The sequence below is a fragment of the Elephas maximus genome, chromosome 10 (genome assembly GCF_024166365.1).
Source record: "Elephas maximus indicus isolate mEleMax1 chromosome 10, mEleMax1 primary haplotype, whole genome shotgun sequence".
Classification (NCBI taxonomy): Eukaryota; Metazoa; Chordata; class Mammalia; order Proboscidea; family Elephantidae; genus Elephas; species Elephas maximus.
The window spans coordinates 16,167,673-16,180,754 of record NC_064828.1 but is presented as its reverse complement, the minus strand read 5'-3'; the positions used below and the strand labels follow the sequence as shown (position 1 = coordinate 16,180,754).

The following is a 13,082-nucleotide window of genomic DNA, read 5'->3' as shown; positions in this document are numbered from 1 at the left end:
CACAGAATGGGAGAATATACTTACTAATCATATATAAGAACCTGTTATCGAAAATATATAAAGAACTTTTACAATTCAATAAAAATAATCCAATTTTAATGGGCAAAAGACCTAAACAGACATTTCTCCAAAGAGGATATACAAAGGCCAACAAGCACAATGAAAAGATGCCCAACATCATTAGTCATTAAGGAAATACAAATCAAAACCCTGATGGGGCACCACTTCACAACCACTAGCACGGCTATAATCAAAAAGACATCATAAAAAATGTTGGGAAAGATGTAGAGAAATTGAAACCCTCATGCACTGCTGACAGGAATGTAAAATGATACATACACTTTGGAAAACAGTCTGGCAGTTCCTAAAAAGGTTAAACATAAGAGTTTGAGTCATAACAATATGACCAAAAAATTCCATTCCAAAATTTCCCCATTCCTTTCCCCAAGAAAACTGAAAACATATGTCTACACAAAAAGTGACATAGGAATGTTCAGAGCAGCATCATTCATAATAGCCAAAAAAGTAGAAACAAACCAAATGTCCATCAACTCAGGAATGGATTAACAAATGTGGTATATCCATAAATAGAATACCATTCAGCAATAAAAAAGGAATGAAGTACTGACACATTCTATAACATGCATAAACCTTGAAAACATTATGCTAAAGCAGTCAGTCACAAAAGACCACATGTTGTATGATTCCATTTATGTGCAATGTCCAAAATAGGCAAATCCATAGAGACAGTTGATTAGTAGTTGCCTAAGGCTTGGGGTGTTGAGGGGAACTAGGAATGACTGCTAGTGGGTACGTGGTTTCTTTTGGGGGCAATAAAAATGTTCAGGACTTATATAGTGGTAATGGTTACACAGGCCCATGGAAGCAGCCGTCAAGAAATCAAGTAACATATTGCACTGGGCAAATCTGCTACAAAAGGCCTCTTTAAAGTGTTAAAAAGCAAAGATGTCACTTTGAGAACTAAGGTGCACCCGACCCAAGCTATGGTATTTTCAAAGCTGCACAATAAGGAAGACTGAAGAAGAATTGATGCATTTGAATTATGGTGCTGGTGAAGAATATTTAATATTTCATGGACTGCCAGAAGAACAAACAAATTTGTCTTGAAAGTAAGGCCAGCATGTTCCTTAGAAGTGAAGATGGTGAGACTTTATCTCACATATTTTGGATATATTATACTATGATGGTTAAGGTCGTGTGTCAACTTGGCTGGGTCATGATTCTCAGTGGTTTGGAAGTTATATAACGATGTAGTTTGGCAGTTATGTAATGATATAATTTGGCAGTTACGTAATGATACAGTTATCCTCCATTTTGCGGCATAATGTAATCACCTCCATGATGTGATCTCATGTGATCAGTCAATCAGTTGTAAGGGGAGTTTCCTCAGAGATGTGGCCTGCTCCCAATATGTATGGACATTCTGGGAAAGCTTGGTGGCTTTTGCTCGCTCTGGACCCTGCATCTGGCTTGTCACCATCTGACCTCTGATTCTGGGGACATGAACCAACAGCCTGCCACGTTACCTGCCAATCTTGGGATTTATCAGCCTCCACAGCCTATGAGCCAGCAGCCTGCCGTCTGACCTGTTGATCTTGGGTTCATCAGCCCCTGCAGCTACGTAAGTCAGGAGAAGCCTCCAGCCCGATGCCTGACCCATGGACTTGGGACTTGCCAGCCTCTACAACCATGTGAGCCATTTCCTTGAGATAAACAGTTGTGTGTGTGTGTGTATATATATATGCTTCACTGGTTTTGCTTCTCTAAAAGACCCTCCCTAACAGACATCATACTTGGTAGGGGGTCAGTGAAAACCAGGAAGAGCCTCAATGAGATGGATTGACACAGTGGCTGCAACAATGGGATCAAACACAGCAATGATTGTGAAGATGGCGCAGGACCGGGCAGTGTTTTATTCTGTTGTACACAAGGTCTATAAATTGGAACCAACTCAATGGCACCTACTAACAACAACAACAAAAATGGTTATACAACTCCACAAATATACTAAAAAACATTAAATTGTAAACTTTGATTGCGTGAATAGCATGGTGTGTGAATTTTAACTCAATAAAGCTGTGATAAATAAAAACATTTTCACAGGAGAATTTCATTTGCAGGAAGAATTGAAAAGTAGGAAGATACACATTTGAAGGCCAAGAAAGGGGAAGCATACAGCTACCAGGGATGTTTCATTCAGATAGAAGTCAGATTGATTTTCTGTGCCTAACATATTGCACTACAAAAAAATGAGTGGAAATGTTTATCTATCACAGTGAAATCAAAAGCAATATGAGGCAATCTGACTTAGGACATCAGGAATTCACCTACCCAGGCTGGTAACTATTGACCCAACCATTTCATACTCCTAAGGTTAATTCCCACCTGAATTAAGGTATATCCCAAATTTGGAGACCATCTCAAGAATAGATCAGATGCATTGAAGGCTAATGACTGAAGGCCAGATGAGCTGTGGGAGGACATCAAAGATATCATACATGAAGAAAGCAAAAAAAAGGTCATTAAAAAGGCAAGAAAGAGAAAAGACTAAACTGGATGTCAGAAGAGACTCTTAGAATAGTCAAAGCAAATGGAAGAAATGATGAAGTAAAAGAGCTGAACAGAAGATTTCAAAGGGTAGCTCAAGACGACAAAGTAAAATGAAATGTGCCAAGATCTGGAGTTAGGAAACCAAAAGGGGAAAACACACTTGGCATTTCCCAAGCTGAAAGAACTGAAGAAAAAATTCAAGCCTCCAGTTGCAATTTTGAACGATTCTATGGGCAAAACAACGAATGATGAGGGAAACATCAAAAGCAGATGGAAGGAATACACAGAGTCACTGTACCAAAAAGAATTGGTCAATGTTCAACCATTTTAGGACGTAGCACATGAAGAAGAACCAATGGTGCTGAAGGAAGAAGTCCAAGCTGCACTGAAAGCACTGGTGAAAAACAAGGCTCCAGGAACTGACAGAATATCAACTGAGATGTTTCAACAAACAGATGCAGCACTGGAAGTCCTCACTTGTCTACACTAAGAAATTTGGAAGAGTTACTTGACCAACCAATTGGGAGAGATCCATATTTGCACCCATTCCAAAGAAAGGTGATCCAACAGAATGCAAAAATTATGCAGCAGTATTATTAATATCACATGCAAGTAAAATTTTGCTGAAATCGTTCAAAAAAGGCTGCAGCAGTACAGGGAACTGCCAGAAATTCAAGCTGCATTCAGAAGAGGACGTGGAATGAGGGATGTCATTGCTGATGTCTGATGGATCATGGTTGAAAGCAGAGAATACCAGAAAGATGTTTACCTGTGTTTTATTGACTATGCAAAGGCATTCGACTGTGTGAATCGTGACAAATTATGGCTAAGATTTCCAAGAATTGGAATTCTGGAACACTTAACTGTGCTCATGCAGAACCCGTATGTAGACCAAGAGGCAGTTGTTTGAACAGAGCAAGGGGATACTGCATGGTTTAAAAATCAAGAAAGGTATGCATAAGGATTACATCCTTTTACCATACTTATTCAATCTGTATGCTGAACAAATAATCCAAGAAGTGAGATTATATGAAGCAGAATGTGGCATCAGGATTGGTAGGAGACTCATTAACAACCTGTGATATGCAGATGACACAACCTTCCTTGCTGAAAGCGAAGAGGACTTGAAGCTCTTACTGATGAAGATCAAAGACTACAGCCTTCAGTATGGATTACATTTCAACATAAGGAAAATAAACATCCACACACCTGTACCAATAAGCAACATCATGATAAACAGAGAAAAGACTGAAGTTGTCAAGGGTTTTATTTTACTTGGGTCCACAATCAACACCCATGGAAGCAGCAGTCAGGAAATCAAGCAACATATCGCGTTGGGCAAATCTGTGGCAAAAGACCTCTTTAAAGTGTTAAAAAGTAAAGATATCACTTTGGGGACCAAGGTGCACCTGATGCAAGCCATGATATTTTCAATTTCCTCATATGCATAAGGAAGACTGAAGAAGAATTGATGCCTTTGAATTATGGTGTTGGTGAACAAAATTGAATATACCATGGACCGCCAGAAGGACAAACAAGTCTGTCTTGGAGGAAGTACGGCCAGAGTGCTCCTTGGAAGCAAGGATGGTGAGACTCTGTCTCACTTACTTTGGACACATTATCAGGAGGGACCAGTCCCTGGAAAAGTAAATCATGCTTGGTAAAGTGGAGGATCAGAGAAAAAGAGGAAGACCCTAGACGAGATGGATTGACACAGTGGCTGCGACAATGGGCTCAAACATAACAAGGATTGTGACAACGGCACAGGACCATGCAGTGTTTCATTCCGCTGTACAAAGGGTCACTATGCATCAGAACTGACTTGACAACAACGAAGCTAATTCAGGAGACATTATTCTTGATGCAGTCTGCTATATTTCTAGGTATACCAAAAACAGAAACAGCAGATAGAATTAAGCCTGCTGAGAATACGTTATCTTTGGTTATAATGATGGCTGTCCAGGCATGGACCAGTAACTTGAAATTTGCCTCCAGAATTGGAGGGTACCAAGAGACCAAAGAAAGAGGTGCTCAGCTCCAGTGTGGCCTCGAAGGACCAAGGCAGATCTCTGCACCCAGCAGTAGTGGGGCAGAGGTTTTATGGTGGTCAGGGACAAAGGTGGCTGCACGCCTGACAGTTACATAATACTGCCTCAGCAAGGACACATAACAGGGGCTTGGAGAACAGCAGTGAACTAACAGAAAGCATGAGGGCAGCTATGTTAGCCTTCACAAAGCCTGTTTTCCCCTTCAATGGTTAACTAAAATAATCCATATAATTATGAATTATAAGCACAAACTAGTATTAACAGTTTCTATCAAACATTTAACTAGGAAACTCCAAGGTTATCAAGCTATTACCTGGTTAGTTTCCACTAGCATCAGAAACACAAGTACACTTCTCTAACACAATTCCATGAACATTGCTTATACCCCATACTATATTGCTGAATGACTTTAAACAAGCGTGAACAAAGATGGTGTGTATCCATACTATTTGTTGAACAGATTCAACAAGTCAGTTCACAACCTTTCCCTTGAAGTGAATACTTCAATAACCACCTTACAGAATCAAACCACAGACAAGCTGGACCTTCACTTGGGGTCATCAATCTCACGCTGGTTCACTACAGACTAGGAACCCTGATGGCACAGTGGTTAAGCTCTCAAATGCTAAGTGAAAGGTCAGTGGTTTGAACCCAGCAGCCACTCCATGGAAGAAAGATGTGGCAGTCTGTTTCCATAAACCCTATGGGGCAGTTCTACTCTGTCCTATAGAGTTGCTATGAGTCAGAATCGACTCTACAGCAATGAGTTTTGGGGCTCACTACAGACTACTTGGAACCCTGATGGCACAGTGGTTAAAGAGTTTGGCTGCTAACCAAAAGGTCAGCAGTTCAAATCCACCAACCACTCTTTGGAAACCCTATGCGGCAGTTCTAATCTGTACTATAGGGTTGCTATGAGTCCAAATTGGCTCAACAGCTCAGGGTTACGAGTACAGGCTATTTGGAAAGGGATTAAAAAAAAACCACAAAAACCCAGTGCTGTCGAGTCGAGTTGGAAAGAGATATAGCTTAAAAATTAGAATCATCTATACTGTGGTCTGGCAAGAGGAAGGAAGACTGATTACTCTCTTTTAAAGTACTTTAAAATAGGTATTGGAATTTCAGAGGACACATACTTGTTGGCTATCATCCACTGTGCTAATCTTCTTTAAATAAGAGCAAACTGATTTCTCCTAAATGCCTCCAATGATGACAGGCACTGTGCTAATAAGGGCAGAGGCTGTCTGTCCTGGAGGAGCTCAAAGGTAATAGTCCAGCTCACAATCACTGACATTTTTTCAGATCAAAGCACCAGAGAGGTGCCCAGCTCCCCAAGTACTTGGAGAGCGATTTCATGGAGAGTAAGAAAAAGGAAACTATCAACCCTGAGACATTAGATACAAAACATATACTGGAAATGGTGAGTCCAAATCTTTTTGAGTCTTTGATATCACAGTTACCGCTAAAAGTGGTGTGTGCCCTATACTTACTAAAGTGGAATTTAAATTATTTGACTTTCTCTCAAGAGCTACAGCATTTCTAAGGTACCCCAAGATGCTGCATAAAGAAGGCTGAGAAACACTAGTTTACACAAAGCACCAAAAGACATTATTTGATTAGTATTACATACAATTTGTGAGTTCATTTTCAACACAGAGAATAATGTTCCCCATTGTTGGAAAATTACAGCTATTCTAAGTTTAGGGATTTTTCCCGTTACAGGGCACTAAAACAGTTTCCAATAGAGCTTCAGGACATCGATAGAACGAGGGAATTATTGTCAAATAATAGTGGGCCTCTGGAAATTCCAGTGAAGAAGAAATTCTATTTAGAGAACATGGAAAGTACAACTGAATTTATTTCAAGGAAAAAATTAAAGAAAAACTCATTTATCTCTACTTGGGAATAGGGAAAGAGAGTTAATGAGTGTCATATACTATTCTAGATACAATGGCATCACCCCACAATTCACTTTTCAGTTATATAGATTCTTCTTCCAATTCTTTTATTCCTAATAGGTGATTTTTCTCTGTTTTTAGGCTTCATGAAACTATGCTTCCCAAGTTTACTTCTCGCCCTGCAACTGACTGCACATGGCTTTGGAACTTAAGCTCTGAGCCTCAGCTGGCATTACCAGGAGAATTCAATATAAGTCTGCATGGGGCAAATCCTTCGAGAACAGTGAATCAAGAATACCAGTAAGCAACAAGTGTACAAGGCAGTGTTGTGACTCAGCTAAGCTTTTAATGAAGTCAGAAATGCTTTTCACTTTTGCACAAGTTCTCTGACTTGATTTCTAGAAATTTATCCACATTTATGCCTTTTCTGAAAATAAAAAAGGAGTAAATGGAATTCTCTCTTAGGAGACCCAAGTAATGTGGAAGGGAAAGAAATATATCCCGAGTCAAATCAGGCATAACAAAAGATCAAGGGGAAAATTAGTCTTCTCTTTCATGACATCCACAAAAGCAGTTTCTACGTGTCACTCTAAGGTACCATGTGGGAATGAGCTGAAGGAAGTGCAGATTTACCTAAGAATCCCTGAATCCAACGCCAATTACAAGAACAGAAAAGACATGGGAAGCAGAACTAACATTTATTAATTGTCTACTATTTGCCATGCACTTTACACAGAAGCTGTCTTCCATTTCAGTAGGACTCAGATTTTTTAGTCCAACAATGGGAGAACTTCTCCCAACAACATCTTTCTTCAGGGTGAAAGTTACCAACATTCTCATTTGTTTTCCTGCCTTTTTATCTAAAGTAAAGCATGGCTGACGCTCAGCCCCTGCCACTAATGAAATAATGCTGTCCCAGATGCCAGTTTTCCTGTTCTGTGTTTCTGACCTTGGCCTTGTATAGCGGTAGCTGCACCCCTTGAACTAAATGGGCTACACCATTAGTCACTATACAATCACACGTGCTGCGGACTGCCAGTGCGGCTTGCAAGGGTCAGTGTAAAATCTACACGTTTCTTTGCTTTGAAGAATTCAACAGTCCATCTAGCCAGGAGTTTATGAAGTTAGTCCCAAAAGAAAAAAAATCAAGTGTTTCTCAAGAATAACACTAAACTCTGCACTGTGGGAACATCAAACAACAGCGTAAACAAATTATTTATTTGCAGAGCACCACCTCTACAGCTAGATGGCCTGGGCATGAATCTCGAGTCTGCTACTTACTCGTTCGGTGACCTTGGACAAGTTATTTAACCTCTCTGGAGCCCTGGTGACACAGAAGGTAAGCGCTTGGCTGCTAACCAAAAGGTCGGCAGTTCAAATCCACCAGCTGCTCCTTGGAAACCCTATGGGGCAGTTCTATTCTGTCTTACAGGGTCGCTATGAGTCAGAATCGACTCAACAGCAATAGGTTTGTTTTGGGGGGTACCTCACTCAATTTCTAACTAAGTAAAAAAAAAATGAAAACCGAACCCGGTGCCGTCGAGTTGATTCCGACTCATAGCGACCCTATAGGACAGGGTAGAACTGCCCCATAGAGTTTCCAAGGAGCACATGGAGGATTTGAACTGCCGACCCTTTGGTTAGCAGCCGTAGCATTTAACCACTACACCACCAGGGTTTCCAACTTAAAAAAAAAAAAAAAAACACAGTAATATAACCTCGTAGAGTTCTTAGGATTCAGTAAGTGGTTAGGTTAAAGCACTTAGAACAATGCTTTTAACATAAAAGGCACTATGTTCACAGCAGCTACTGTTGTTGCTGGTTGCTGTCAAGTCAACTCTGATTCATGGTGACCCCATGTGTGCAGAGTAGAACTGCTCCATAGGGTTTTCAAGGCAGTGACTTTTCGGAAGCAGACTAGCAGGCCTGTCTCCCGAGGCACCTCTAGGTGGGTTCGTACCGTCAACCTTTCAGCTAGCAGTCACGCGCTTAGCCGTCTGCACCACCCAGGGACTCCAGCGAACGTGAGTCTAGTTGCAGAAATGGCTGATATTTCTAAGTGTCTCTAAAGCCACTACAATACTCCGATGTGGGCGAGGCGAGGCCGGGTGGCGCCGACACGGCACTTTCCGGCCAGCAGAGCCTCCACAGCCAGCCAGGAAGCTCAGAGAATTCCTCACTGATTAGAATTTGGTTACAAACAAGGGAACTGGGGAGATGTTCACTTCCCTGCAAACACATCCTGCCGCTTCCAGCTTTTCTCCATAAAGAGTGACTCCAAATCACCTTCTCGGCACTGAAGGAAACACCGAAGCAGCTTCGTCCCACTGAAGAAGTTTTCGGAGGAGATACACTGAATGCCTGAAGAAGCCAGCTTTCTTTGCAATTGTTGGAAAGGAGTCCTTGGGTGATATTAACAAGACAATCTTTCTGCTGCCCTCTTTCAGAGCCGTATCTTTGTAAAATAAATATGAGTTTAAAAAAAAAAAATTCTTAGGGAATATTATACCTTCTTCTCCTCCCAGAATCTACAATGTAAAAACTAGGCTAAAAAATTAACTCTCAGTCAGAAAGCTCTTAGGTCTAGAACGTAGACCAGCGCCTTCCACGAGGACTTTCTGCAATGACAGGAATCTATCTATACTGTCCATACAACGGTCAACTGAAATGAATACTTGAAAGGTAGATACTGTACCTAAGAAAATAAATTTTTAATTTGCATTAATTTTACTTTAAATAGGGGCATGGGATGAGGGGCTATCACAATGGACATACTATAACTGTATCTGCCCCCAAAGAAAGGAAAGCCTTACACCACACCAAAGGGGTTCTTGCCTTCTCGCAGCATCTGAAGTCTCTGTCCTTGGCTTATTTTATGTTTTTCTTTGTTTCATTTTTTATCAAGTACCTGTATCTCTGCTCCAAAAGACCTGTCCTATGGCCCAGCTTATGGAATTTCATTTCAGTGCTGGTCCTAGCACCTGATGCAAGACTTAGCTGGGACAGGGAAAATTCTATTTACTCAGGACTAGAAGTAGACAGCTCAAGTTCCAGTATAATTCATAACTTCGTTAAACCTTTATTAGAAACATACACATAAACAGCAGGACCCAATTTATTTCAGTTATAACAAAATGTTATAATATTTTCATATATATGTAATATACGAGGAGCCCTGCTGGCACAGTGGTTGAGAGCTACAGCTGCTGACCAAAAGGTCGGCAGTTTGAATCCACCAGCCACTCCTCGGAAACCCTATGGGGCAGTTCTACTCTCTCCTGTAGGGTCACTATGAGTTGGAATCAACTTGACAGCAACGGGTAATATGCATGACATATGACAATACAAGTAGGCCCCAACTTATGACATATTCGAGTTACCACAAACCACACATAAGACCATCTTTTTTTCGTACATCTTATCATTAGTAATATGTATCACATACAAGGAAACCCTGGTGGCGCAGTGGTTAGTGGTTAAGAGGTCAGCAGTTCAAATTCCCCAGGTGCGCCTTGGAAACTCTATGGGGCAGTTCTACTCTGTCCTATAGGGTCGCTATGAGTCGGAATCAACTCGACAGCAGTGGGTTTATTACATACAATGTTGTAGTGCATAATTTGCTGAAGTTATCATTCTCATGCCAACCCCCAAAGACAAATAAAGATTGGATTTATAAAGATATGGATAATAAAATAATAATGAAAACTTAAAAAAAGAAAACGAAGTATTTGACTTACATCAGAACCGACTTACAATGGAGTCATGGGAATGGAACCCCATGTAAGTCAGGGACTACCTTACTGGGATTGAACTCCTAATCTACAACCTACAATGCATCATACCTGGTACTTAGTAGGTGCTCAACAAGTGTTTGTTAAGTGAACGCTGAAAGTCTTTGGAACACAGGCTCTTGCTTTGTTAACATATATTTAACATTCCACTCGTAAAACACATCTTCAAACACACCACCTCCCCCCCGCCCAGGCACAGCCACACTGATGTCTACTGCTACAAATGCCCTCATGATGAATAGTGGAAGACAAATATTATGAAAGAGTGGAGCAGGAATGATACAGTTAGAGAAACTACGAACGGAAATTCCAGACACTTAGAATTCTTCCAAATATAGCCTTTTTTGATGTCAGTTTTCTTGGTTTCCATGGAAATTCACAAGTTGTCTACAAAAAGTTATTCCTACTTTGAAACTTTAAAACTGCTCTTGGCCATAATATCACTTATAAGCAATCTTTTTTTCATCCTTATAAATGCTACACTAGATAATTTACATTTAAAGGGGAGTCGCATATTTACAAGCAGTATGTAGCATGTTCAACAAATCTCAGTACAAATGACTACTGACTGTATCACATATCACTTAAAGAGTAGCTACCAGGAATACCCGTAATTCTCACACTAGCAGACAATATCTTTTTACTAATCTCTCATTTTAGTTTGTTGAGCTTTTCTTCCCTGAACCACAAATTCGCCTAAATGTGTGTGTGTGTGTGTTTTAATCCTGTCTTTATTCTGTACTTCAAGCAAAACATAGGTGGAGAAGTAGAGTGGGTTTTGCTTTGTGTTAGGATTTTAAAACTATATTAAGGCAACACAGAGTATAACTTCACAGGGTTGTTCACCAGCAGGTCAGTGTTCCAGAGAAGCAAGCCACAAAACACGTACAAAATACGGCTTTTTCAAAATCGTTTTATATGCAGGGAATAGATGAGAGCACAAACACCCGTCTTTAACAGAGCGGGTAACACTCAATTCCGGTCATCAGCAACAAATTCTCATAGAAGCTTTGTTCCTCGCTGTTTGTAACAAAAGTTCGGGCCAGCGCTCCAACCTGGCACCCAGGAGGTAATGAATAATGTGCACAACCTTGCGCCCATCCCGAAGCGTCCCTAAGGTCCACCTGGGGAGGCTGCTCTCCGCTTAGACCAGAAACCCACCCTGGAGCCAACAGAAAGTCCTGTCGAACTCTTCTACTTCCAGCTTCGGAACTGGAGTCGGCTGTTCTGCTTAACTTCATTGTATTTATTCCGGGATTCCTAAGCTTCCTTCAACTATCTGCATTTTGCCAAGCACCCCGAAACCCACCGCGGCTCCAGGGACCCCCATCGCCGCTCTCGTGAGCAGGTGCCCTCGGGCATCCCCGCCGGGAAGGCGCCCCCGCGGGTGGCTTACCGAGCAGCGAGCCGAAGAAGATGACGATCTGCACGGTGGTGGTGAACTGCCGGTACAGCTGCGCCTCGCCAAACTCCCCGAGCGCGCTGCTGTTCGCGCTCGCCGCCTCCGCACCCGACGCGTTGCGCGGCTGGCTGGCGTTTCCGAAGACCCAGCTCCCGTTATGCCCCATGGCGAGGCCGGGGCTCCGGCTCGGCTCGCTGCCCGCCTGCCTCGGAGCCCCGCGCGGAGCCTCTCCTCCCCGGGACTCGGAGGGACGCGTGGGTGCCTGCTGGAGTTCTGGCGAGGGCGGGGCAGCCGGCGGGTCCCCTCACGTCTCCACATCGCCAACCCCGACGCCTTGGAGGCGGGGAGGGAGGGAAGCGAGGCTGCGCCCCATGCCGGCTCCCTCCTGGGTCCCCCGCAGCGGCCACATTAAGGCGCCACGGTCAGAGCCCACCGAGCGTCGTCTGTCCCTCCTCCCGGGGGTCGGCGCGGCCAAGCCCACTCAGCAAACATGCAAACACAGAAGGAGGCATTGGATGGTCAAGGAGGGCGCTCTCTGCTCCCACCGCCCCCTTCAGCCCCTGCTCTTTCCGCCCTCAGCGGGACAGGGCGTCCCTCTAGAGTCCCCTCGGGCCGACCGGCTCAGCCTCCTCCTTAGAGGAGAGAGAACATGGGGCAGAAGCTATTTTTCAATCCTGCTGGCTGCGAGACTGGATGGCAATCGGAAACCCGTGAAATGCCCAAGCCTAGCGGTCTGGCCCGGAGAGGGACACCCGAGTCCTCGACGGTGCCGGTGGCCGGGGCGGAATCCCCCGAATCTCCCCCAAGAGCCTCGTTCTCCCTGCCTGGTCGTCTGCCAGGACGGTCGCCTCCCGCCGAGCCCCTCGCTGGGGCTCCGACCTCCCGCCTCGCCGCCGGCTGCAGTGGATCCCGCTCCGCAGCCCGTCTCTGCCTGTGAACTGCCTGACGCCTCCTTTGCTGGTGCCGCTCGCGCTCTCCGCCGCTAGGAGAGCGCTTGGCTGCTGTGCAGGGACGGGGGACGACGCCCCTAGCGGGGAAAGGGCGCACTCCGCGCGGCCGCAGGGCCACCTGAGCCAGCCTCGGGCAGCTGGGGGCGCGCGGTCGGCGGGAGGCCACGTGACGCGCGGGGACGGCGCCATCTTGGCCCCGCTGAACGTGACCGCCTCCGCGGGGAGCGTGGGAGGTGCTAAAGACCCGCGTTTGGCTGCCGTGGACACGCTCGCGGCCGCTCCCGGGCTTCGCCCGACCTGTTAGTGCAGTTACTGCTCGTTATCTCGTCAGCGGGGCTGCCTGCAGGCTGTAACTACGCGTCGCTGTCACCTGGGCAGGGAGCCCGGTCTTCCCGGCTCCCCAGAAGGACCTTAGGTATAGC

General features: G+C 44.1%; 1 protein-coding gene across 1 annotated transcript in view; it reads right to left on the bottom strand.

Annotated features, from left to right (window-relative positions):
* Window positions 1-12,655, bottom strand: part of GPR176 (G protein-coupled receptor 176) — a 133,953-nt gene extending 121,298 nt beyond the window's left edge. Inside the window, exon 1 of the mRNA XM_049897986.1 lies at window positions 11,705-12,655. Within this exon, the coding sequence (XP_049753943.1) occupies window positions 11,705-11,876 (172 nt within the window). The 5' untranslated portion in view covers window positions 11,877-12,655. The remainder of the gene's footprint in view (window positions 1-11,704) is intronic.
* Window positions 12,656-13,082: the final 427 nt, after the last annotated feature.